This window comes from Rhineura floridana, chromosome 4 (genome assembly GCF_030035675.1).
Source record: "Rhineura floridana isolate rRhiFlo1 chromosome 4, rRhiFlo1.hap2, whole genome shotgun sequence".
NCBI classification, from domain to species: domain Eukaryota; kingdom Metazoa; phylum Chordata; class Lepidosauria; order Squamata; family Rhineuridae; genus Rhineura; species Rhineura floridana.
The window spans coordinates 67017367-67042795 of NC_084483.1; the positions used below are offsets into that span (position 1 = coordinate 67017367).

The following is a 25429-nucleotide window of genomic DNA, read 5'->3' on the forward strand; positions in this document are numbered from 1 at the left end:
TTGCGCTCCCTCTGAAAGATCAGGTCCTTGCCTGGGAGTGCTCCTGGGTTTCACCTTGTCATTGGAGATCCAGGTGTCTTCATTGGCAAGAGTGCCTATATCCAGCCCCAGTTGATCCACTGACTACAGTCATTCTTTGACAGGGATAGCTTGGTACTATGTTCCATGCTCAAGTAACTTCCCATGTGGATGAAATGCGATGTGTTGCAATGTACTTTACATGGTGCTGCCTTTGAACACAGTTCAGAAGCTGCAGCTAGAGCAAAATGCGGCTGTGAGAGTCCTTCAAGGCCTCTCACTTAGGGTATATATAAAACTGGCCTGGAAGCTTGAGGAGTGATAATCTGATAGCAAGCCATCTCGACTATAGCACCCCAGCTATGAAGTGTAGTTCCCTTGGAGATTTGGTTGGCGCCAACCTTGCTTAGTTTTAGGTGCCTATAGTGGAAGGGAGAAAGGACGTTTTTCTCCCTTTTTTCCACAACTTGCCCATCTGGGTAGGCTGATTGTGCCAGAGGCTCTCATGTACGCTGCCACCACATTCTCTTAGGTTCTGTCTACCACCACCCCGTCCCCAGACAATAGTGATTTGGTGATCCAAAGCAATTACTTATGAAGAGGAGCAGAGAGGGCGTGTATCTCCCTGAAGCCCAAGGTAGCTTGCTTTTCTCTGTCAAACATATGTAGAATGGACCAAGTATATCTAGGCACAGGAGGGGGTGGACTAACCCTTTGAGTCTGGCACAAAGCTACAAATGAACCTCAGCCACTACTTTTAAGTAGTTTATTTTGGAAGAGGTAAGAGGACAAAGGTAAAAGAATGGAACTTACAAAAATAAAAATAAAGAGAACATTTAGTTCTAGTGTTATGTGTCCTGTAGCAGCTACTTACAAACAGGCTTCTGGTTTTGTCACTCATAATGTAGCACTGTAGATAGTCAAGTGGCAGGACAAAGGACTGTTTGACAGTAGTAATATTTTAAAGAGTCCCAAACCCAGGTGGGTCTTGATTAACAGGTGGCACTTAATTAGCCACTCTCAAGGCAATATCGTAGCCAGGAAAATGCCCAGGGACTAATGGATAAAGCAAGCCAGGTGACAATAAATGGGCAGAGAGGGGGGCTATCACAGCATTAACTACCCAAATTTTTCCATCTGCCTGCTAGACAATCTTAAAGTGCCAGGCAGCCATAGGGAAGACCTGCATTACAGTGCAAACTGAAAATGTGCATTTTGACTTACCATGTGCGTGGACCACAGAATGTAGTTAATTGATGGTTTTAAAGTGATTTATAATATTTGTTTTTCTTGTTGCAACCTGCCCTGAGGTCTGCAGACAAATGATAGGGTATAAGCTATAAAAATTTGAGCAGTGGTAGAAGCACAGTGTGGATATCCTTGGTGGGAGGGCAAAAGCATTTCAGGAACAAGCGAAGAAAGAGGGGCCAGAATCTTCCCTTCCCCCCACTGTGCATCAATAACATTTCATGGATCTTTCACTGGTGTTAAATTACACAATGTGGCATAGTTAAAAAACTGTTGCGAGTTCTTACCAAGGAGTACCAGGGTATTAAATTGTTGCATTATTCAATGAGTTCTGCATGTGTGCAGTATTTCTAACAGCTGTGATTTTAAATATTGAAGCTGTAATTTCTTTTTAAGGGCAGTGAAATTTATGTTCTTCAACAAAACAGAAGATGACATACTTTGGCGAAATCAGCTGGAGCAGCTTGCCCGTAATGATTCAAGGTAGTCAAGCAGACCTTGCAACTCGGCATTCAGAAAAGAACCATAACATTCCTTCTGGAGGAAAGTGGTGACTTGTTCCTAGAGATGTGAAGGTCTGGGGGGGGGGCGGAATTGAAAAATTCTTGGGGGAAAGTGTGTTTGTTTTTCAAGTTTTCCAGGTTTTTTTTCCAGGCCTTCACATCTCTACAAGTTGTTCTCCTCTTCCCTTGCAGCAGGTATCTCCTCAGTCCCAGCAATCTAAAAATACCAAAGATAAATATGTGACTATTGCAAGAATAAACTATCAATGCAATGTATATAAATACAGCCTTATTGGGCAGTACTGGTCAGCTCTGAACAACATATATCTTGTATAGGGATATGTGCACAGGAAGTATTGTGGTGGTGAGCAAATTGTTTGAAGTGTGTCCATCATTCGGTATTTGCACTCTTTTTCTTACATTTAAGCTTTGTCTGAAATTGCATTACTGTATCCTGCAAGGCTTTTTTGTTTAATCTTCCAGATTACTTTCTGAATCATTAATGAGGTGGACGTGGCTGTGTTGAGTAATTATTCATCTTGTTTAAAGTACTCAGCTCTATATAGCCAACGTCATACTAAGCAATTTACTGTTTTTGTTACGGAGAGGGATGTTTAAAAAGCTTTTATTTCTGTCATTTATCTGCCTCATAAATTGTATACTGTAGGAAAAAGTGACTTTCTACATTATTTTAACAGTGAAATCACAAGGAAATTATTTTTCTTACTGATTTTGACAAATATAAGAATCCTATTTCTGCCTATGGTGATGTTTTCCCATCACTTCATTGAGCCTTTCCTTGTTCAGAGTTGCTGGTACAATTCCTATTTTATCAGTTTTCTAAAGTCTAGAGTATGAGAAAATCTGAAGGCACCATGACTTTCAAATTGTCCAAATACAATGAAGACCGATACTGTAGGGAATAGATTTTAGTTTTATCTCTGTATCCCACTCATTGTTGCAAAATTATGCAAAATTCGATACGCTAATGCAAAAATACATAGGATCATGATGTTAGTTCCAGTTTCTGTTATGGGACTTACATTAATGTATTTAAATAAATAATCTGGGTGAAGCTAATAAACTAGTATGAATAGATTCCAAATATACAAAATAGCATGTGCATGTTAAACTCCTGTGCCTTACTTGTTCTCTTTTTCAGATTTGACATTCAATTTGTTCTCTCGGAGCCAAAAAAAGGCTGGACAGGCAAACAAGGAAAAATTTCTTTCTCTTTCCTTTCTCAATTTGTAAAAAGAAGTAAATATGATTCTAAGATTCTTATATGTATCTGTGGTCCATTGTCTTTCACAGAGCAAGGAATGGGGTAAGTGAAAGAGGAAATATTTGTTGCATGTTTACTTCACATGCTTTTAATGTAATGTTTTAAAACAGATTTTCATTCCTTTAGTCTTTCTGTGAGCTGCTTTTGAACATAAATATGGAAATAATGTATATCTTGGACATTTCTAGGGAAAAATATTTATATAGGCACCAGCTTAAGCCCACTTTTGAGTTGTTTGGAAAGTCTTTTTGTATGTGTATTGGAGATAGAAAGACACCAGCATACAGCAAACTAGAGAAAACCAGGCTGCAGCAATTATTCCAACACAAGATATGGCAGGAATTCTGCCCACATGCACTGGCAGCATGCAGCCTAAATGCCAGAGCGAAAATGCCTATTTCAACAAGCCTTTTAAGTTGAGACCTTATCCCAGTCTGCATCTGTGTTGGAATTGCTTTTTAATATGTTTTTAAACCTTTTTTTAACAATGTTTTTAACCTTTTTTTAAAAAAGATGTCTTGAAAGCTTTAAAAAATGTTTTTAAAGGTTTTTTGTTTTAATGCATTTTAAAGTCTGTTTTTATGATGTTTTAAAGTGTTTTCAGTGCTTTTGTTTGCTGCCCTGAGCTGCTGCTGGGAGGAAGGGTGGGATATAAATCAAATAATAAATAAATAAGATGAGCCAAGCTGGTGCATATGTCGTCATGTGATTGCTGCCACTGCTTATGGCTGCAGCTTATCATTTCCAGAGAAGAGAAAGAGAAGGGGGGAACCCCCAAATGCTACAAAAATATTTTATTTATAATCCAAGCCCAACGCGTTTCAGCCTGTGTGTATTTAGGCCTTTGTCAGGGCCTAAAGCTTTGCAGCTTTGCTCATAGAAAGATACTTCACACCAGCTGTTGTTCCCCTGATGAAGGCCTAAATACACACAGGCTGAAATGCGTTCAGCTTGGATTATGAATAAAATATTTTTCTAGCATTTTGGGGTTCCCCCCTTCTTTTTCTCTTCTCTGGTTTTAGATGCTAGCCAGTTTTAGCTGTTGCTTATCATTTCCAGACAGGTTTTTTGTGGTGGTGGTGGGGAGGGGGGGATAAAAACTTCAGTGTGATTAACCAACCTTAATTTGTATGTGAACCATGCAATTTAAGACTTCATTGTGGAGATCTAGCAGTGGGGAAGGTTTTCAGCAACTAGTGTGGTGTAGTGGTTAAGGTGTTGGACTATGACCTGGGAGACCAGGGTTCGAATCCCCACATAGCCATGAAGCTCACTGGGTGACCTTGGGCCAATCACTGCCTCTCAGCCTCATGAAAACCCTATTCATAGGGTCGCCATAAGTCGGAATCGACTTGAAGGCTGTACATTTACATTTATTGCATCATTAAGGGTGCAGTTCTAACCCCACTTACCTTGGAGTAAATGCCATTGAATTCAGTAGACTTGCTTCTGAATAGACATGGTTAGGATTGAGCTGTAGAGCAATGTATGAATTGGACCTTGGCTGGAATGGAGTTTATTTTAAAGATTTTTATGCTGCCTGTCAAAACAAAAGTTTCCCAGAGCAGATTGCAATTAGTATCTTAAAAACAAATTATCTAAAATTTTAAAACTAAAGCAGCAGCATAACACAGGTCTTAATCTAGTTTGAAACAAAGAAACTGTAACTTAGTTGAGTGCTATGATCTATTCTGGATTTATGTTGAAAGTCCGCACTTAAATAAATGCATGGAACAATTGTAGATAGTGGAAAATAATTGGACAAAGGGGTTTTCTTTTTCTCCCTGAACCCTAAGAATGGCCATGCCTGGGAAATTTAGTGATGGCCATCTAAGGCATACTTGGAGTAATCCATTGTGTTTGGTAGGTCTTCTTTGGTTATGACTAACATTGGATACCACTCCTAGCTTGTGGGTTGGTCATAAGCTCTGTAGCATCAACAGACCACTCCAGTTTTACAACAGGAATACACTGTTGTCGTTGTTGTTTTTAAAAACACGATTACTACTCCTTTCCCTCTGTACATTACTATTTGTGTGTGTGTTTGTTCAACTCCAGGCTTCTGCAAGATCTTGGGCACTCCTGTAAAGAAATGCACTGCTTTACAGCCTAAAGAGACAACATTAAGATCAGTTTGCACACTTCAGAAACATTTTTTTAAATTCTGAGAAGAAAACTTTATGCATGACTACCTTGTTCTTTTTAATGTGATTACTTGAATTTTTGTTATATTTGGGGGTTTACTTTTATATTCTGCTGTTTTGAAATTGTATTTATTTTTGCTACTATATAAAACTTAGCTAGAATATTTTAGAGGTAAGTAAACTAACACGTGTGTATCGAACAGATACAAACTTTGTCCTCCATCAGGTAAGACTTAGTAGCATCCTTTGCACTGATTACTTTGGTTACATAAGCACTAGAGACCTTCTTTTAAATTATAACTTCATTATTTGTAAAATGTCTTAGCAATATAGTATGAAATTTTGTTACCTGGTTAACTCAGGAAAACAATCTGTTTCATTACAATCTTATTGATATAATGCTGAAGTATTGTAAATATTGGGTGTGTTCTTATAATTTATACATAAAATATCAGTTTTATATACTAAATTACTTTTTGTATAAGACTAATAAAAACAAGACTGTTGCATTAAAATAAATACATTCATTATTAAACAGAATCCCATTTAATATGATTATACTACTTAGTGCTTTGCACTGCCTCATCTAGATTGTCTGCTAAACTTCTCACCTTACAATTGCCTGACATACCATATTTTTTGAAGGGTGGTCCCTATCTAAAGAAGCTCAATCTCTCTCAGATAAAATGGCTGTTTCCTGTTTTAATAAGCTGAGGTTCCAAAGTACTGTTTGTTCCTGTATTTAAAATGCTGAGGTTCCAAAGTACTGCTTGTTGTGGGGATCTTGATCTGGTGACTTTTTATTTATTGTCTGAACGTGAGGCAATCAAGGCGCAGTGCCTAACAGGATCAAAACCAAAATCATTTAAAAGTGCCACACATTTTTAAAAATGCTACAAATTAAGCAAAACAGAAGGCAGACAATAGTAAAAATTTCATAAAAAAGAAACAAAGGATCAGGCAAATATCATCAAACACGGGTATAGGGGCAAAAGTGATCTACTTGCAGGACTAGGGAGTTGGATCATGTGCCAGTTTCTGAGAGTGTGTTTTTGCCACAAGATCCTCTGCTCTGTCTGTCTGTCTTTCTCTCTCCCCCCCCCCCATACAACCTGCTAAGAAGAAATTATAAGGATGTCTTCCAAGCAGCTACAGGATGTCTGGAAGGGGAGTGGGGCTATGATAAGCAGCAGCCTTGGAATTTCCTCAGCCTGTGCTGAGCTACAGTACCAATCATTGTGCTAACAGACTTGTGAATTAATACAGTCCAGGTTCTTCTTACATGAGTGTACTCCATTTATTTATTTATATGCCACGCTTATATGCTGCTCAATAACAACGCTTGGTGGGTTACTTACAGCACCAATAAAATATTATGCAACAATCAAGCATAAAACAAAAGAGCAAATTCAACATTTTAAGTGTGCATTCCTGTAGAAACTGTTTACTGTCAACCCATGCACACTTAGTTGCTGCTATGGCAACATTATTGCAGTCTCTGTACATAAGGTTTTTCAAATGAATCCTGCCCAATGGCTCGTTCCCTGCTTTAAACTAGGAAAGGATATATTTTATGCAATTGTCACTGTACTATCTATATAGTTTAAGTGGCTATCCATGCTCCTCATCCTTATGACTACTATCAACCTATATTAATACCTTATTTTAGGCACAGGTCTGTAACAGTAACTTCTTTCTGCTTTTCAAATAAGCAACATACACTTAAAGACACTGCCTTAAATTAAACATTGACAAGTTAAATGCCTTGATTGGAATTTGAAGTGCTAACATCTGGCTTTAATGCAGAGGAGATTGCAGCCTAAATCAGGAGAAACAACACACATAACAGAAAACCAAGAGAAAGGTTAGCTCACTTGGTTGTTTTCTAAAGTGCTCTCTCTCTTGCTCTGTGTATGGGGGGGGGAAGGAAGTGATGACTTACCTCTGGTGGTAGACTATGCTACTCCACTAAAGGGTTAAGAGACTTCACTAGATTCTGTGTGCCTGTGCAATCTCAGATCACTTAGAAATGGGTTCTGCTTATGTAAAGGGTAGGGGGCTATTCCTGAGAAATAATTATTACAGCTTCCTCTTTTGGCACACTACATAACTAGATGAACTTTCATAAAACAAAAAGCAGATAGTCCAGGGATCATCACAAACATTTATGCCATCCTGATGATCCTACCTGGACAACAGCAAATGCAGACAAAGCTTAACTGATGATCAGGAGTGGCAGTCCTATTGGCCCCAAAGAAGAGAACATACATTACTTTCCCAACACTGATTTTGCATAATTCTGCTAACCATGGAGAGGCAGGCACAAGGAACTATTGAGGACCCAGCTTCTAGAGCAGTGGACATCTTGCTAAATTTTCTCCCCTGCTTCTGAAACTTCATCAGACATTACCTATGTGCTTTCAAGATTCTCAGTCATAAAGGTTAGAAACTCAGGGAGTTTTTTTAAGTGAAAGCTAAGATTTTCAGACTGCTAAATATTATGCCTAATACCAATTTCCAGAATGTACATTATCTGCCTGCAGCTTCTCCTTTCTGAGGCCAAAACATAAGATAGTTTCATCATCTTTGCATCTACAGTAAACCTGTGGAGTTTGCTGCTACACAGTAAGGTGATGGCACTGGCTTAGGTGGATTTAAAAGGGCATTAGACAAATTAATGGAAGACAGGTCTCAATGGTTGTTAGCAATACACAGATAAAGGGAACCTTCATGTTCAGAGGCAATCTACCACTGAATACCAAATGCTGAGGAGCAGACAAGGGGGTCGAGAACAGCTCTGCCTTTATGCTAGGTTTGTGGGCTTCCTGATGGCGTCTGACTGGCCATTGTATGAAACAGGATGCTGGACTAGATGGCTCTTTGATCTGATCCAGTAGATAGGTAGGTCTCTTCAAAATGTCCTCATCCCTGATCATCCTCTTTAAAAAAAAAATGGAATTGCTACAAGCAAAACATCTAGCTGTGGAGTCTCCTGTCAGTGTTGTCATAGTAACATGGGCACACTTAAACCTAGGGAAAGCACACTCCTGAAGGATGATGATGTTTTGTTCTGCACTTGGAGATGACGAGGGTCACAACTTCCTCCTCACTGGGCCAGGCAAAATGAGATAACAGCACTGAATGAGTCAAAGTCAGATTCATGTTCACATGGGAACATCACTTAGAACAAAATCAGAGTAAAGTTTTCCACAGACAATACACTAAAACATTTATTTTAGAGATGCAGGCAGCTTCCACTATATTTGCTTTTTCCCTCTTGAGTAATCAACTGAGTATTTTACAGGGATTTTTTATACTTGCAAGAGGGAATTTGTGGGCTTTTTAGCATTTCATGATATGGAACCAACAGACTGGAAAATGGTGGTAGAAAGTCCATAATTTATTGACCATGCTAGAAATTTCCCTTAGTGAACCCTTTCTAAACTATTAGAAGTGTGAACATAGCAAACACTTTTTAAAAAAATAAGTGAAGAGAGAAATGGTTGGAGTTGTAAGTGTACAAGGTAGAAAATCAGCAGAACAGAACTCTGGTGAAAAGATTGTCCCCTTATAGGAGGCAACAGAGAGAAAACATTATTTTTCTCAAGAGTTACTGTTCAACAAAATAAAAAGCACCTTGTCCTTCATTAATTGTCAGCAGAAGGTGTGAGGATATTACTACTGTCTCACCTGATTTGGAGGCATGGTTGTTAATCGTGTGGAATCCTTTTTTCTCTTGCCCAACACCCTCTCCACACCTTCACCCTCCCCTCTGTCGACCAACCAGTAAAACTGACATGGTAGGGGAGAGCCTTACTTTCAACTGGCTTTAATCCTCCCCCACCCCACAAAAACCCCTTGCTGTGGACACCAGTGTGCCCTTTAAAATGCAGCAACAAACGATACTTTCTCGGAAAAGCCCTGTGCCATGACATGGAGAAAAGTGGTGAGTCCAGACTGAAAAAAAGAAAGAGAGAGGCAGAGTTGCAGCTGGTGACAGGAGCAGCCCATCCACCAGCTTTCCTCTGCAAAGTGTTGAGCCTAGCGGAGCCACTGAGCTCATTCCAAAGGCAAGCTCTGAGTCAAGCGACCAGCACAGGACCTACTCTGCTTCTGCCACACAGCCATATCCTTAACTGATATTGGAACTGTTTCTAATGAGTCTGTTGTGCAAAGGAATATGTGTGTGTTTTGGCATCCAGGTGGGGTCAGGCAGTCGTGTGGTTGCCCTCTTTCATCCAGTGTGTGTAACCCCAGCTCTAATGCCCAGGGCAATATGCTTCAAAATGACAGCAAACAAAGGGATGAAATAATTGCAAGTCTACAGGACAGAGCTAGAATTAATACAGCATCAACGAAAACATTTCTGCTTTTTGTTGTTGTCTGGAAGCAAGTGAACCCAACAGCATAAGAAATGTGGTGGGACAAGTGTGGCATTTATAATTTGTGATGATATACCTTGATTTTCTCCCTCCTAGTATTTTTCTTCTCTGAGAGACTGAGGATGAATGGTTATTTAAAAAACAAATAATGGACATGTAGAGCTAGCTTAGGGCATAATATTATTTTCTTTTATATTTTAATAGCTGTATGTCTATCAGCTACCTATTGTGAAGCCCAATCCTGTGCATGTTTACTAGGAAGCAAGTCCCTCTGCATTCAGTGGGTTGATATATATATATATTGGTGCTGTGTGTGTCTTTCCCAAGGCAGTGCAGCTTTACAGCATAATCTGCTTGGATTCCAAATACATCTTTTTTCTACAAATGTTAGAACAGTTATTCCTAAAGAAGTGTTCCTCTTTCAGCTAGGAGCAGGAGTAGTCTTCCTTTTATTAGTGTCAACTAAAGCATCACAAAATTAATCTGCAAGCTTTCAAGGTCATCAGAACTCTTCTTCATACAGGATATTAAGCAAAATAAAAAGGTGGCCCATGGGGGGGAGGAGAAGTATATTGTTGAGGACCATGAAAAAGCCCCTGCTTGCAGTTTGTAATAGTCTTATGATGGAGTGAAGTTGTTATGCAAAATTAGCTTCAACTCTGCCTGGAGCAAAAAAGATGTTCAGTTCTCTCCTTCGGAAAATAAAAACTAGCAGTTTTTGGATTTGTCCCTTGGATCTGGTTTTGATGGATCAAGACAATTCCTTACATTTCCTTTTCAAATGATCACTGATGTGTTCAAATATCTAGGAACTCCTCTGCTTGCACAGGCTGCCGAGTTCTGCTCTCAGATAATTTCTATGTAGTATGAAATTAAGCAAATGCCTACTCATGGAATTACAGCCTAAACAAAGACTTAATGGAGCAAGAGCAGAATTTATTTCTTCCATAGGCTTGATAATAGGCAGAGCTTGGAAAAGTTCCTTTTTTGAACTACAACTCCCATCAGCCCAATCCAGTGACCATGCTGGCTGGTGCTGATGGGAGCTGTAGTTCAAAAAAGTAACTTTTCCAAGCTCTGATAATAGGTACATAGGAGGGCATTGACTATTTTCAGAAAAATAAATGTTGACCCATTTTGATCCATGTGGGGAGGGTGGCTACCTTCAAATCACTTGGGAGGATGAGCATGTCTAGCAAGCAATCCAGAGAAGCAAGGGAATGCTAAATTATTGTCATCACTTCATAGGACTCCAGATCAACAAACAGGTGGTTAAGGGCACTGTCAGAAATTTATATTAGGCGCACTTGCTCCAGCAGAGAGTTGACTTGCAGCTTGCAGGTCCTGCTGTTCCTATTCCTCACCATTACCTCCTGCTTAGCTGCCCTCTTCTTTTGATTCACAGGGAGCAGCAATTATAGAAATGTATTTTATTTAATGTAAATATTAAATATATAGCAGCTTTGTACCTAGTGTTGATTGGGAATTCTAAGAAACTAAAGAATCAATGCAGTTTTGACAGGTTCAGTCCACCATCTTGACTCCAAATGGCATCCAATTGCATCTAAACATAGACAAAAATCTTTTCCTTGATCTCGGGAACCATCATGGAAAATTTGGTTACGATAACTTACAAAGTGTCCCAACGTATAGCAAACAAACAACTTTCCAAAATATATAGTAGATAGCCTCCTGCCAGCAGCATCACTACAGCTTACTGGGAGGGTGAGGGGTCAGGGCTGTTTGGATGCATTGGTGGGAGTACCAGATTGGCTCTGCTGGTGCACCATACAACTCCCACCTTGCCCTTCACTCTCATAGTAAGCAGCAGTGATGCAGCTGCTGGGAGGCTATTGCTGCGGCTTTGCCCAACCTGCTTTTGCTTATACCAAGTGAGACCATTACCCCATTTACCTCTGTATTATTGACACTGATTGGTAATGGCTCTCCAGGGTTCCAGGCAAGACTTTTTCCCAGCCTTATCTGGAGACGCCGGGGATTGAACTTGGAATGTTTTGCATGCAACACATGTGTTCTACTGCTGAACTACAGCTCCTCCCCATTTATATTCCTCTACATTAATGTTTCCCCTCTTCAAGCACAAAGGGCTCTAAGAAGAGCTAACAATCAAAAGTAATAGCTTTAAAACCACCCATCAATAATAAACTATTTTTAAAAAGAGCAGAATTCAACAACAGGTAGATGTTAAAACCGCACAAGACAGGTCATAGTGGTAAAAAACCAAGAGCCAGGGAGGAGAAACCTGTGACCCTCTGGATGTTGTTGGAATCCCACCTCCATCAGCCCCAGCTAGTATGGCCAAAACTAAAGGATTATGGGAGCTGTAGTTCTAGCAATATCTGGAGGAGGGTCACAGGTTCCCCAGTCCCATCCCTCCACAAACTTTAAAGATCTTTACCTAATGCTGAAAAAATAAAATCGGTGCCAGGCAAGCATCTCTGTGGAGTATATTCCAGAGGCAGGATGCCACGATCAAGAAATCTCTGTCCTGGGTCACTCCCCTCTAATCTCAACAGCAGGGGAACAGAAGAAGGCTAACCGCAGACAATCGAAGAGACTTTCTTGGCTTGGGGGGCGGGCCATGGTTTAGTGGTGGAGAATCTACTTTGCATGCAGAAGGTCCCAGGTTCAATCCCTGGCATCTCCAGGTAGGTCTGGGAGAGACTCCTGCCTGAAACTCTGGAGAGACACTGCCAGTCAGTGTAATCAGTACTGAGCTAGATGGACCAATGGTCTCACTCAGGATAAGGCAGCTTCCTATGTTCCTATGATTATCTGGGTAGATTCAGAAAGAGTCAATGGTGCTTGAGGTACTCTGGTCTTAATCAATGTAGGGCTTTAAAGGTCAAAACCAGCACTTTGAATTGTGCCTGGAAGTGGACTGGTAATCAGTGCACTTATTTCAAAACTGGCAAGATGTCAAAATGTCCAGCCCCAATCAATCTAGCTGCAGTATTTTGTACCAGCTGAAGCTTATAAAGTTTTGAAAGGAACACCTGTATGTAATACTAACTAATCCCAAATGTACATTCTGGCATTTTTGAAAAGTGTCCCGCTTCTATAAAAATGGACTTGCTGCCTTTGTACATTGTTTGGCCTCAGCAAAGATCAGGCTCCAAGTGGTTGGGTTCCAGTTTAGCGGCCAGAAACAGGTGCTACATAGTCCAAAGAGGTTGAATTCCAGAGAAGAACTTCAGGTTAGGACACAAGCCCTTAAGCAGCCAATGTCTTCAAGCTGATGCAAGACTTTATCGGCTCTGGTGGGCAGAGGTTGCCCCTTGGAGTCAGCTTGCTGGTACTCATGTAAGATGGCTGCCTTAAGGCACAGAGCTCAGCCTCTCAACTCAGGCTTGCAGTGGAATTACTGCTGGTGATGCGGGAGCTAAGGTGCTACAGCTGACTGTTGGAAGTGCTTCTTCAACCCCTGTCTCTGCTGCTTTAGAGGCATGTAACAGGCAGCGCTGAGATGCCGTCTTGAAAAGCTGTTCTGCAGGATTTAGGAAATGGAGTAGCATCCATTTTCAGTAAGCATCTGATTTCCAATGTGAAGGTAACCTTTAGAAAATGAAGCCCAGCACATTCGGGGCATCAGACTGTAATCTGTAGAGTTGAGGCAATCATACACTGAACATTTCCCTCGAGCACAATAGACTCTTCAGAATGGATATGAAACGTGTGATTGGAATGGCAGGCAGATAACAGACGGCTCCTGCACCTTTTCTTTCACAGTGTTTGATAACCTAGAAGCTTTATTTCTCACCTAATTCAAAGCACACATGATACATCAATCTATCAAAAATGAGTGACAAATTTGGCTTGTGAAACGGGTGCTCTCTAGATTCATGGCACTTAGCACAGTTCAGTTTAAATTTTGATATGTAACAACAATTCAGTTTACCACTGCACTGATTTCAAATAATGTTTGAATCTCAGTGACTGTAAGAATGGAAACTGGAAAACAGCCTCATGCATCAATTTAAGCCAGGGGCAGGGAACCTCAGCCCTGGTGGCCAAGGTGGCCTCCCCACACCGCTCTATCTGGCCTTTGGGAGTCTCTCCAGCCCACAGCCCCGCAACAGGCTAATACCCATCACCCGCCCTGCTGGAATCTGAACTCTGATAAAGCCTCCGGCTTACTTGGATGATGATGGAGGAGGAGGAGGAGGTGTGTGTGTATGTATAGAAATTAGCCTATGGTAGAAAGGTAAAATTCACATTCATTGCTCTGAACACATTTGACTCTGGCCCTGTCAACCACTGGCACATGCCCCCCCCAAAGGTTACCCACAAGATAATGTGGTCCCCAGGCGGAAAGAGATTCCCCACCCCGATTTAAACAAAAAGAGGTTTCCCCACTATTATGTATTGCCATGTGACAATTAGGCTTGAAAAAAGTCTATCCCCAAAAGCCAGTGGGAGGCCTTTTCCAAGCCTAGTTGTTCCATGGGGGTGGGTAGGGCATGCACTGGACATTCTCCAACACTGGAGATATTCAAGGGACAGTTGGACAGCCATCTGTCAGTGATGCTTTAACTTGGATTCCTGCATTGAGCAGGGGGTTGGATGTGATGGCCTTATAGGCCCCTTCCATCTCTACTATTCTACGATTCCCCACCCCTGGTATAGATGCTCTTTATTAGACAGTAGTTTGCATTGCCAGCTATATACATATCCTATATAAATCTCTTGCTTTCCCTGTATTCACCTATGCATAACCAGAGCTTGGAAAAGTTACTTTTTTAAACTACAACTCCCATCAGCCCCAGCCAGCTAAAAAAAAAAAAAACTTTTCCAAGCTCTGTGCATAACTAAGCTTTAAGACAGGTATAAATGCTGGCCTCTATTTTGCATATTAGGAAAGGCTTTGGTAAGGTGCTAGATGCTTATCATAATAATAAGAGTAGTGTGCGGGGTGTATGTGTGTGAATGGAATTTCTCTTTAGGTACCAGGCATGAGACTGTGGGAGAAACTAATTACAGGTGTGAAGGCCATGATGTTTATAAAAGAAGAGGATGTTGTAGAACACTTTGCCATAACAATAGCAATAAAGGATCAGTCTGGGCCCCCTTGAGCTATCGCAAAAGAATAGATACCCCATGACCAATATTCCTGATTTGTAACAGTGAAGGCGAAGAGCAGATGAGTGAAGATGACGGCTTATTTTTATTGACATATTCAGGACTTTGTTGGAATATCCTGGCTGATGGGAGAGGAGGTCCATTGAAGACATCAAATGGGTTCTTGGGTATAAAAGCACCCCAAATCCAGAGGCAAGTCAGAGAAGCACCCACAGCTACCACTGAGATAGCACCATGCACCTACATTTCTCCAGCCTCTTCTACCATGTTACAACTCTCCCTGGCCAGGTGGGCTTGCATGAATGTGAATATGCATGACATAGGGATATTGGCATTCTATCTAAGACATTGCTAAACTGCTTCTCATACCATCCCCTCCCCACAAGCCCACGTTCCTGGTTCTCACTAAGAAATCATACCCCTTCCATCTCTTTGCTCCCATTCATTACATTTTTTCCCTGGAGGAGGAGGCAATCCCTTCAAATTCTCATCACCCTCACTAAACACAAGTTCTAGGAGTCTATGGGAGAATCTACTACCAATAAATTGATATAAAACCACTGCAGATTTGTAGTGGAGAGAGAGATGTCTCTCCTCTAAAACACTGGAATCAACTGCAATCCTTCACATGCTTCTACTAAATATGTCCCTAAATAATCAGGAGCCTCAGGCATCCTTCTTTGGCAGTAGATCTTCTCAACATCCCAAAGAAGAAACATACAGGGAGAAATTTTGATCACTAGTCTTTTTTGTTTTAAGACGAAAAGCTTTAAAGCTATCAGTTCAACTTGATCGGTAATTTTGGAAGAAGAATGCAATTTTAGTTTCAAAGCTGTGCAAAGGAAAATCTACATCCCATTACCCTAGTTTGATTACAGGTGCTACTGAGTAAATGTGGTCAATATTTTCAACAGCAGTAAAGGGAGTTCAGTCACTTGGATTTTTATTTTTATTAGCTACCAAATGCCACCCTGTGAAGACAAATTGTTTTTCCTTTTAAAATAAATAAGGAGTCTGGGTAGCTTGTGGGACCATGACAGTTCAGAGCATACGATCTGCCAGCTTAAGGTCATTCAAAATGGAGTTTTTCCATCTGCACTGTACATGAATTTTTATTTGGGGCACATTATTTACTGTTTACAAACTTAAGGGGGTATCCCATGCTCCCTGGGAGGCAGGTGAAGGTCCATAAGATGTTGCAAGCCATCAGGGACATGCTTGGAGAAATCTCTTCTAGATGGTTGTTCTGCAATTTCAGAGCTACAAGTGAAAAAGCCATGGGCCTTGCTGGGGTCATCTTGACCCAATTGTGGGGAAACATACAGTATGAGCTTTGTAGATGTTTAGGTCTCAAACTGTTGAGGTTGAAACTAGCACCATGATTTGGCTTCTACTTCCCCACGTTGTCTAGGAGATGGGCTCAAGAGTTTTGCAACATGAAAGGTTTTGAGTGGGACTTTGAGGTAACACCATGTAGAATGGGCTACCAAGTAGCAGATGAGGGTGGCAAAATATTTCTATAAGAAGGGGAGCTGCCTACCAAAAAAAAAATTATAAAAGGTGATCCTGGGAACTGCCAGCACTTGTACCTTCAGGTATAGTAGCACTAGGTCCAAGAGCATTTGCACGCTAGAGACACCCCACTAACCTCAGGCAAAATCACCCCTTTGAGAACATCCCATCTCCCCAGCAACATTACTTCAGTATTGCCTGGATTCAGCTTCAACCACGTGTGCTTTATCATCATCTCCAACCACTAATTCAGCTCCTGGCTGTTTAGTTAATGAAATATAGAGCTGTGTGTCATCAGAAAACCCTGGGAGTTTTTATCATCTATTACCCTGTGTGATATTGCAAAGGAACTGCTCATTAGTGACCTCAATAATGCCACCCACCTTAAGATAGTTAAGTTATCTGAGCAAGATGTTATGATTTAGTGTCAAACCATCTGAATGTAGAAACACCAACAACGAAGAACCCCACATTCCCCACCCCACATCACAGCCGTCAGATGCAGAACATCCACCAGGGCTACAAAGGCTATTTTGGTGGCATAGCCAGGTTGAAACAAATGTTTCATGCTTGTAATTCTCTTCTGATTAGCACAATGATAAATAAGCATTTACTTATTTATGACAAACTCTTATGACAATCAGTTTTGATTGGCTGGCTGGGTCATATCTTCTGTGCTTGTCACAGCATTTAGATAGGGATGATGCTTCCTCTGGGCATCTGAAGCCCTCTATGCTGAGCATTGGTTAAAGTATTTTACTCATTGCCATTTCTGATTGGGAGAAGTATCCACTGGGGCTGTGAGCATTCACCACTCCTTTCTGCTCTTTTGATTGAACCCTTTGCTGAAGTAGTAAGCAATAAACCATTAACTACATTTGCTGATGACACAGTTTTCCATGCTGTTTTGGGGTTTTCACTCCCACAGTTACAAAAAGAAATTGAACAATTTGGCTTGATATCTAGTGGAGGACTGATTACAGCAAATCAGAAATTATAGCTGTATGCGTCCCATTTTATGTTAGGTATCGTATTTCTGATAAATTTTCCTATGATTGGATCCAAGGTACTTGGGAGCATTTGGGTGTCAATCTCACTTTTTTAACAGCACTGATCTAGTGATGCTTAATTATCTGAGAGTAATCCATAGTTCCAACAATGGGAGAAATTAAATCTTTTGTGATTACACAGGGTAAGTGTGTTAAACATGACAGCTCTTCCCCAGCTTCTATTCTTCTTTCAAAGAGGGCCTATCCACATACACTGAAAGGTTTTGAAATCTTGACAAACCGCGTCTAATCATTTCATTTGGCTTGGTAAAAGGCCTAGATTTGTAAGAGACAGAGAGAGACTATGATGGCCTTATCTCCTACAGTTTGAGGTGTTGTGCTATTGCATGCCAACTAAAATGTGTTCTGTTATAGAATTTTCATTTAGGGGAAAAAACACCAGCTGGGTTTTCAGCAGCTACATTCAGGGCAGTAGGAAATCTTATGGCTCCAAACAAACAAATCCAAACCCAAACCGTTATCAATGGACCTCAGTATGAATTTGTTTCCAAGGCACACTTTTTTATTTTAGCCTTGTAGGTGCCACAAGACACTTTGTTGCTTCGGCTTCAAAAGACTAACACAGTCTGGAACAACAAGTAACCTCAGTCTCCCAAAAGCAACACTTGCAAGATTGCCTCCTGTCAAATCCCGACAAAAACCCTGTAACTATTTTTTCCTGAAACTGTTTGCAGACTCAGGGATTGATTATTCATTTATTTATTTTAGTGGGGATGGATATGTTTATCTGAAAAGTTATGAGATAATGTGGAAGTGTCTTTGATAAAATATTTTTGGATTAAATACTCTGATTTGTAATGGGAAAAGTTCAGTTTATTGAGTTGTAGTAGTGTTGTTATTTAACATAAGAGGTATGTTTAATGTGCATATTATAATCTCTTCAGAAAACTTTTGTAATTTTAAAAAACTCTTCCTATATTCTTTTGTAAATTGGCATCTTGAGTAGTGAAATTATTTAATTTTTTAAATAACACAAGCTAGTTTTAAAACAGTCCTTTTTGAACTTTTTGCACTCTGCTGAGATGATTAAGCAATGATCTGAGAGCTTCCTCTCTTTCAACTGCAACTGGGGCCATGGCCAAGAGCCCCCTGGCTACTGCTCCTCCTCATGTTTACCACTAGCTTGCTTGCTCTCCCATTCCCTCTGGCCCAGAAGGGGGCAAGTGATGGCAGCAAGAAGGCCAGCAATCTCCCCAGGAAGGGAGCAGGTGATGGTGATGAAGAAGCCCAACACCAACAGCTGGGAGCAAGGAGGAGGTAGTAATCTTGTGGTGCCTGTCGGCCCTCCAGAACATGGAGCTGGCACTAGCAGTTGGAAGGGAACATTGGCATCAAGTCTGGAAAGTAATGAATGACATTGTGGATTCATTGATCCCAAAGGACCCAGTAGCACTTTGATTCAATTATCTTGAAATTGCTTCTTTTACACACAAAATTCACATGCACATGCACTGCAGAGCAACCCACCCAGCATGTGAATTGAGCGTTCAGGAAACATCCATGGTCATTAAAGGGACATTAGGTTCTTTTGTCAAATCCTTGACTTCAGGTAAAACCATGGTGACAGACCCATTCACGATAGTCAGTGCACAATAGGTATATATCCAGACCCTTTGTAACTGGTTGCTACGGAATCATGTGGGGCTGTAAAAATGAACACGTTTATTATGGCATAAGCTTTTGTCAACTAGCATCTACTTCATCAGATGCATTCAAAGTTGGTACATGTTTTTGCTAAATGGTGGCACAGAGAAAAGTAAAAGTAAAATATTTAAAACTTCCATAGTATAATATTTCAGCCTCCATCCAATGAGTGGAACAAAAAGTTACTCAGAGAAGGCCCAACAAAACAAATTAACCTTCTGAAAACCCTGGATGGAGTGAAGGTGCCGGCAGCTCTGTTGGGAGTGATTTCCAAAGGTGTGCAGCTACCACAGAAAAGTCTGTCTCTCATGGTCACCTGCCTCACAGATCTAGGGGGTGGACGCACCATGAGGACCTATGAGTGGGATCTCAGTGTGTGGGCATGATGGTACAGATGGTGGGCACATTTTGACCCAGCAAAGGTTTCTGGACAGTCTTTAAAGGCAGAGCCACATACAGCACATTACAGTAGTCTAGTGTGTGTGTGACCAGAGCATGGATGACTCTGGTTAGGACTACCCTTTCCAGAGAGGGACGCCAAAGCTGACAGAACACCCTCCTGGCTACCATCACCACATGGGCTTCCCCAGCCAGTTCCAAATTCAGGAGCCCTCCCAAACTGTGGATGGTCTTTTAGGGGAAGTGCTGTCTGATCTAGTACCAGTTGTAGTCCTTCTGGAGCTGGGGATTTCCCAGCCTGTAGCATCTCTGTCTTGCTCAGATTCAGGCATCAGTTTAGGGTTTCAACAGTTTCTCTGGTATGAAAAGATGGAAAAGAAAGATAGAGGTGTGTGCCATCACCATATTGGTGACACGGCAGCCCAAACCCTTGGATGACTTTCCCCAGTGGTTTCATGTCGATGTTAAAAAGCACAGGGAACAACACAGAGCCCTGTGGCACCCCATAAGGAAAAGGCCACAGGCCAGAGAAAATGTCCCCCAGTACCACCATCTGAATACACCCATCCGGGAAGGACTGGAACTACTGTCCACTCCTTGAGCCCCTTATGCTCAGCCCCAAGAGATTATGCAGAAGGATGCCATAGGCAATGGTTTCAATGCTGCTGAGAGGTCCAGGAGAACTAACACTGTAACAAATACACACACATCCATTATCTGGCATCAGTCATCCACCAGGGCACCCAAGGCTGTTTCCATCCCATAACTGAAGCCAGACTGAAACTGATCTAAACAGCACCACCTGGAGTTGCGAGGCCACCACCAGCTCCTATTCCTTGTTCAAAAATGGCACATTGGAGACTCAGCAGCAATTGTCCAATGCCACAGGATCCAAGTCTGGCTTTTTAAGGAGTGGCTTCACTAACACCATCTTGAGGCTATCAGGAACCGCTCCCTCCCTCAAGGAGGCATTAACTCTCCAATGATGCTGGCAGATACCACATTGAAAGATGAACACGTGAATAAATCCTTGATGTTGTGGCTGGCATTATTTGGTCCTGTAATAAGTGTTGCCTAAGTAGCTATTGGGACAGAGTTTTTGAAGGACCTGTAAGAGGGAAGTATCTGCAATGATCCTGCGCTATGACAAAGAGGACTCTAGCCCACAAACGCTTGTGCCATAATAAATGTGTTAAAATCCTTAAGGGGCCATAGCTTTCTTTATTGTTTGTTGCAGCAACAGACTTACACAGCTACCCCTCTGGAAATGCTTGGTCTGGGTTGTACAGCCATCTTTTCCCCATGGATTTTATTTTGTTCAGCAGGCAGGGATGGTCACAACATTGATGAGATTCTATCACCTGGTGAAAATGTATTTGTTCTCCAAAACGTTTGAAGATTTTTGTTTAGGCTGCTCTGAACTTGGATATTTCTGTACTGTACTTTGATTTGTGATGTTTCAATTGTGTTTTATAACATAATGTTTTGTTAGATATATTGGAAACCACTTTGTGGACAACCATGTGACAAACGCAGTCTATATTACACAATCAATCAATCAATCAATCAGTAATTAGATTCTACAGTATTGGCTCTGGAACACATATACTGAGTCGGACTGTTGATCCATCTAGCTCAATATTGTTGACGCTGACAGGCAGCAGCTCTCCAGGGTTTCAGACAGGGGTATCTGCCAACCTGGAGATGCCATGAATTGAACTTGGGACTTTCTGCATGCAAAGCAGATACTCTGCCACTGAGCTATGACCCTTCCACTGACATGAAGAGGAGCAGCAACATCCCTGTTTAAAGAGTGAGAAGACTGCATTGATAGCATTCCTAAGTACCGACACTATGCCAGGCCTTATTTGAAGAGCAGGTGCATACATCTTGTTCACACTGCACATAGCCTGTGAGTCCGATGTGCAATGCACCTGTGACTTCATAGCTGAGATGAAATCTAATCCAGGGAAGTCACAGCTCATAGCTCATTCTTTGAACACTGCCTGTGTTTTGACATGAATGATGACTGCTAATTTGCTGTATAACGGTTGGGGGCTACAGGTCAGCATCTCACATTCATTTCAATTTCTCTACCTCCCAACTATCTAAAAGGGCACTTAAAAAAACAAACTGTTTTTATTAGATCCCCCCCAAAATGTATATAGAATACATCAAACAGTAAAAATCAGAACAAAGGGAGGTATAAGGATTATTAAATACATCAGCCTTTTTAACAATTCCACTTTAGCTGGTTCAGGGAATCATTACATAATAAGCCACAAGTTAGTTGGTGGTGGTCTCGGAGCTGTGTTTGAATTGTTTACATAAGATATAAAGCCAAAGCATATTGCATCATAGCGAAAAGGGCACATTGCCATACAACTTGTCTCTAGCTTCACCACAACTCTGTGAGGTTTGCTGGGCTGAAAGATAGTGGCATGTCAAAGAAAGGAATTCCCCAGTGTTGAGTATGAGAAGGGATAGCAGTGTATGTATTAGTATAGCGAGTGAAAGACAAATACAGCTCTCTGATTGCAATTGCCTTTGCATAATACTAAGAGAATGAGCTCTGAATCAGGAAGTCCTCTGTTTGAATCACCATGAACTTTCTAGGTGGCCATAGCTCGGGTTCTCTCTGTCTCTCAGCCTCAGTTCCCCTTTTCCACAATGACCATAACAACAACCACCACCTGACAGACTGTAGCTAGATAATGTACGTGAAGCACTTTATAATACTTAAAAGCACCAAAAAATGTCAAGTATTTCTATCACCCACAATAAGGTGGATGTTTTATGGGATTGTTTGCTGTATGTGGAACACAGAGAGCCTGTCCTTCATGGGTTTAGTGATTTGAGGTTTACGGACTTGTCAGTGGGGGCTGTCCTTTGGGACAAAAATATTTGGGGTGTGGTGTGGATACAAGGCTTCATGAAAGACTGTGAGTGAAAAGCGATAATCCTTTTGCCAGCAAGTGACAGAATTCTGGACTGTGCCGCTTCACACTGGAGGTGTTTTTGACTATGATGGGGTCATATTTTTGAGGGACCTACCAGACCCCAACATGTAAAAGGTTCCTGTAGGTAACAAACAGTTTGTGACCCAGGTCCTTGAAGGAGTGCCTATTCCAGAATCACCCTTCCCATGCCCTAAGATCTTCCAAGGAGACTCCTCTCTGTGTACCATCTTTGGGAGAGATTCATCGTATGGCAACCCAACAGAGAACATAAGATGACCCTTGCTGGATCAGGCCAGATCCAGAAGGACAGCAGAGAGGAAGCCAGTCTAATCTTCCTAGGAACGGAGTTCCAGAGCATGGGGGCAGCCACTAAGAAGGCCCTCTGCCATGGTTCTACCAGATAGGCCTGGTGGCGGGGTGAGGGTGGTAGGACTGAGAGGCAGGCCTCCCCCGATGGTCTCAGAATTCGGACAAGCTCATTTGGGAAGATACAGTCCTCCAGAGAGCCTGGACATCCAGATAGCTGGTTATGAAATACTCCTCCCTTAGAGGAATGCTCAGCACCACCATTAATGTCATTTCAGTACCAAATAAAGACTTATTTGTTTGCTCAGGTCTTTTTAAGGGGTTACGAGTGAAATGGTAAGAGCTTGCTTTGTGGTGTTAATCGTAATTTAGTTGCTCCAGTTGTTTTAATGAGTTTTGCAGAATTCATATTTTATTGTTTTAAGTGATTGTATGCATTTTAGTTTGTACCTGACTAGCCTAAATAAAATAAAATAGGGTTCTCCCACTGATCTCCCATACATGCTAGTTTTCTACATGCAGCGGGTAGTCAGTCAGTCAGTCAGTCAGATTTATTTACGGTCAAAGACCCAAAATTAAAAACTGTACATGTAGTATCCATAACACAGTATTAGAGAAAAACATAAGATAAACTAAATAAAGCAAGTAATAGAAGTACGTTTCTGCTGAGCTGCATACACAAATTTGGCTACTTGAGTGGTAATTTCTTTGTCAATACCAGAAAGCAAATGGACAATAATATCTTCAGACGATTTATGGGATACTTTCGACAGTATGTTATTAAGAAACTTGTAACGAATCTGAGCATACAGGGAACAAAAAAGGAAGCTATGCTGGAGGGTTTCAATGATGCCAGCACCGCAGGGGCAAACATGCTGTTCATAGGGGACCCCCCTAAACCTCCCTTCCAAAACCGCTGACTGTAAGGAATTAAACCTGGCTTTAGAAAAAGCTAGTCGTAACTTAGGGATTGTAAGCAGCTCTAGATAACAATTTGGCTTCCCAAGTTGAAAGCCTAATTTCGAATACGAAGGAGAGCATGCTTTATTGGCCAAGGTAATTAAGGTCTGATAATCAATATCCTTAAATCGCGAACGAATTAAGGTTAAGGCATCACTTGGTGTATGGGATGCTAGGAAATCCCTAGAAAGACCCATTTGCAACAGCTTCAATTCCAATTTTTTATTCCAAATAGAGGGCCAATTATCTTTCCAGAATAAGGATAAGAATCCGTTCATACTATTGGATGATATTTTAACCCAAAAATTTGCAGTCGTCAGCCAGGCCTGGCATTCCATTGAGATAAATCCACATTCTAATCTGAGCGCCGCCAAGGGCACACAACGAGGGACACCTACCAAACGGCGTAAAAAAAGAGAAAGAACAGCTTCCACTGAGGTATCCAGGGAGTGAATCCATATTGGGACTCCGTATAAGATTTGGGGAATAATTTTATTTTTAAAAATCTGGATAATCGCGGGTATATTCCAGTGTTGCTGTTTTCTAACATCCCAGGCTATGGTCTGAAGGCACAAGAGACCAGCACCCTGCTGAAGCTAAGCAGGGTCAAGTATGGCCAGTGCCTGGTTGGGAGACCGCTTGGGAAATGTATGTAAGCCGCCTTGGGTTTCTATCATGAAAAGAAAGACGGGGTATAAATGTAATAAATAAATAAAAACCTGGAATATAACCACTACTCACTGTTTGTAAAACCCAACATTCTTATCCCCTTCTCCTCCGGGAAGCATAAAGAAGGCCCAGCTGTTCCACCCATCCCTTTCCTCCAATGGCTTCGGCGCTTTTCGGAACTCGATGTCACGTGACCAAAGTCTTTCCCCTGGCTCTGCTGGCCTCAGCAATTGTCGGGCCGCGAGGGAGAGGGGAGGGAGCTTGAGCACATTCATTCAGGATGCTGACCGAGGAGGAGGGGCCTGCCTGCCGGTGCATCACTGCGGCGCGCGCCGCATCTTATGAATGAAAGCGGCTTGCCCACTGTTTGGAGCGGAGAAGGCGCGCCTGACAAGTGGATTGAGAGGAGGGAGACGCGGACCGGTAAAGGTACATTATGAACACGGGGGAGCAGTTCTGGGCGTTTGTTCATCCGCTTCCTCGCCTTGCAAACTCAAGGGAGTTTGGGGGGTCTTTTGATGGGATGGCTGGAGGGGGGGGTTCAGAGGACGAGATGCTCAGTCTCGCCAATGCCCTTGGATCTGTTTAATCGGGAGCAGGTCCCAGTACTCGTCGGAGCGGCGTTCTGTTTCATCTGAACTTAACCATGTTTTTACTCGGCAACAACTCCTACTGACGGATTGATTCCCCAACGCGTGTATTTATATCTCAGCCACATCTTCCAGGAACGAAGCTTTGAAAGCCCCGTTTGTTTCCTTGTTTTAAAGGCACCTCGTGGCACTGACATATGGCTACGAAGCTCAGTATAAACTCCCCGCCGAGGCTATAGGGCGAGGTAGGTGAGTGGATGCGGAGATGCCATCTGAAATCGAATAGATCTGATTTTAAAAGGATCTCATCCGTCCGACTCAAAGCGGGAGTGGTTCTCGGGTGGGATGCAACACTATTCAGTTGAGAATAGGATAAGAGATAGGTGTGTGTTGGGGGCGAATTTCTTTTCCTCGCTCTGCTGTTATCATCTTGATCGCTGCTGGTGCCAAGGGACAGATTTATTTACAGCCGTTTTCGCTTATAACCCGCCTTCGCTGCTGATCATACGTCTAGGCAAAGCAGCTGGCAGAAAGGGTATTTATGTATTTAGAGCATTTCGTATACTGAGCTTTTTGTCCCAAAAGGGATTCCCAAAGAGATATTTAAACACAATAAAAAATAAAAGAGAATGATAAAAC

The 25429-nt window shown here is 41.7% G+C and overlaps 2 protein-coding genes and 1 long non-coding RNA gene across 9 annotated transcripts in view; 2 read left to right on the forward strand and 1 right to left on the reverse strand.

The window, feature by feature from the left end:
• Positions 1-5696, forward strand: part of LOC133383138 (cytochrome b5 reductase 4) — a 39287-nt gene extending 33591 nt beyond the window's left edge. For 2 of the 3 annotated variants that reach the window (XM_061623249.1, XM_061623251.1), the window contains 3 exons: positions 1663-1749; positions 2932-3096; positions 5113-5694. In XM_061623249.1, the coding sequence (XP_061479233.1) occupies positions 1663-1749; positions 2932-3096; positions 5113-5167 (307 nt within the window). In that variant the 3' untranslated portion in view covers positions 5168-5694. Of the gene's footprint in view, positions 1-1662; positions 1750-2931; positions 3097-5112 lie in introns of all 3 variants that reach the window. The other variant, XM_061623250.1, reaches the window with a different exon arrangement.
• LOC133383140 (uncharacterized) lies at positions 771-24458 on the reverse strand. The gene is made up of 3 exons (XR_009762189.1): positions 24273-24458; positions 4467-4594; positions 771-1986 (listed from the first exon to the last, which is right to left on the reverse strand). It is a non-coding gene; the product is annotated as an uncharacterized LOC133383140 (long non-coding RNA).
• MRAP2 (melanocortin 2 receptor accessory protein 2) overlaps positions 24426-25429 on the forward strand; it is a 33986-nt gene continuing 32982 nt past the window's right edge. The window contains exons 1-2 of one of the 5 annotated variants that reach the window (XM_061623254.1): positions 24558-24629; positions 24968-25039. Coding sequence is in view for 1 of the 5 variants with exons in the window: in XM_061623252.1 (XP_061479236.1) it covers positions 24546-24629 (84 nt within the window). In the remaining 4 variants the exon portion in view is untranslated. Of the gene's footprint in view, positions 24630-24967; positions 25040-25429 lie in introns of all 5 variants that reach the window. The other 4 variants (XM_061623253.1, XM_061623252.1, XM_061623256.1 and 1 more) reach the window with 4 other exon arrangements.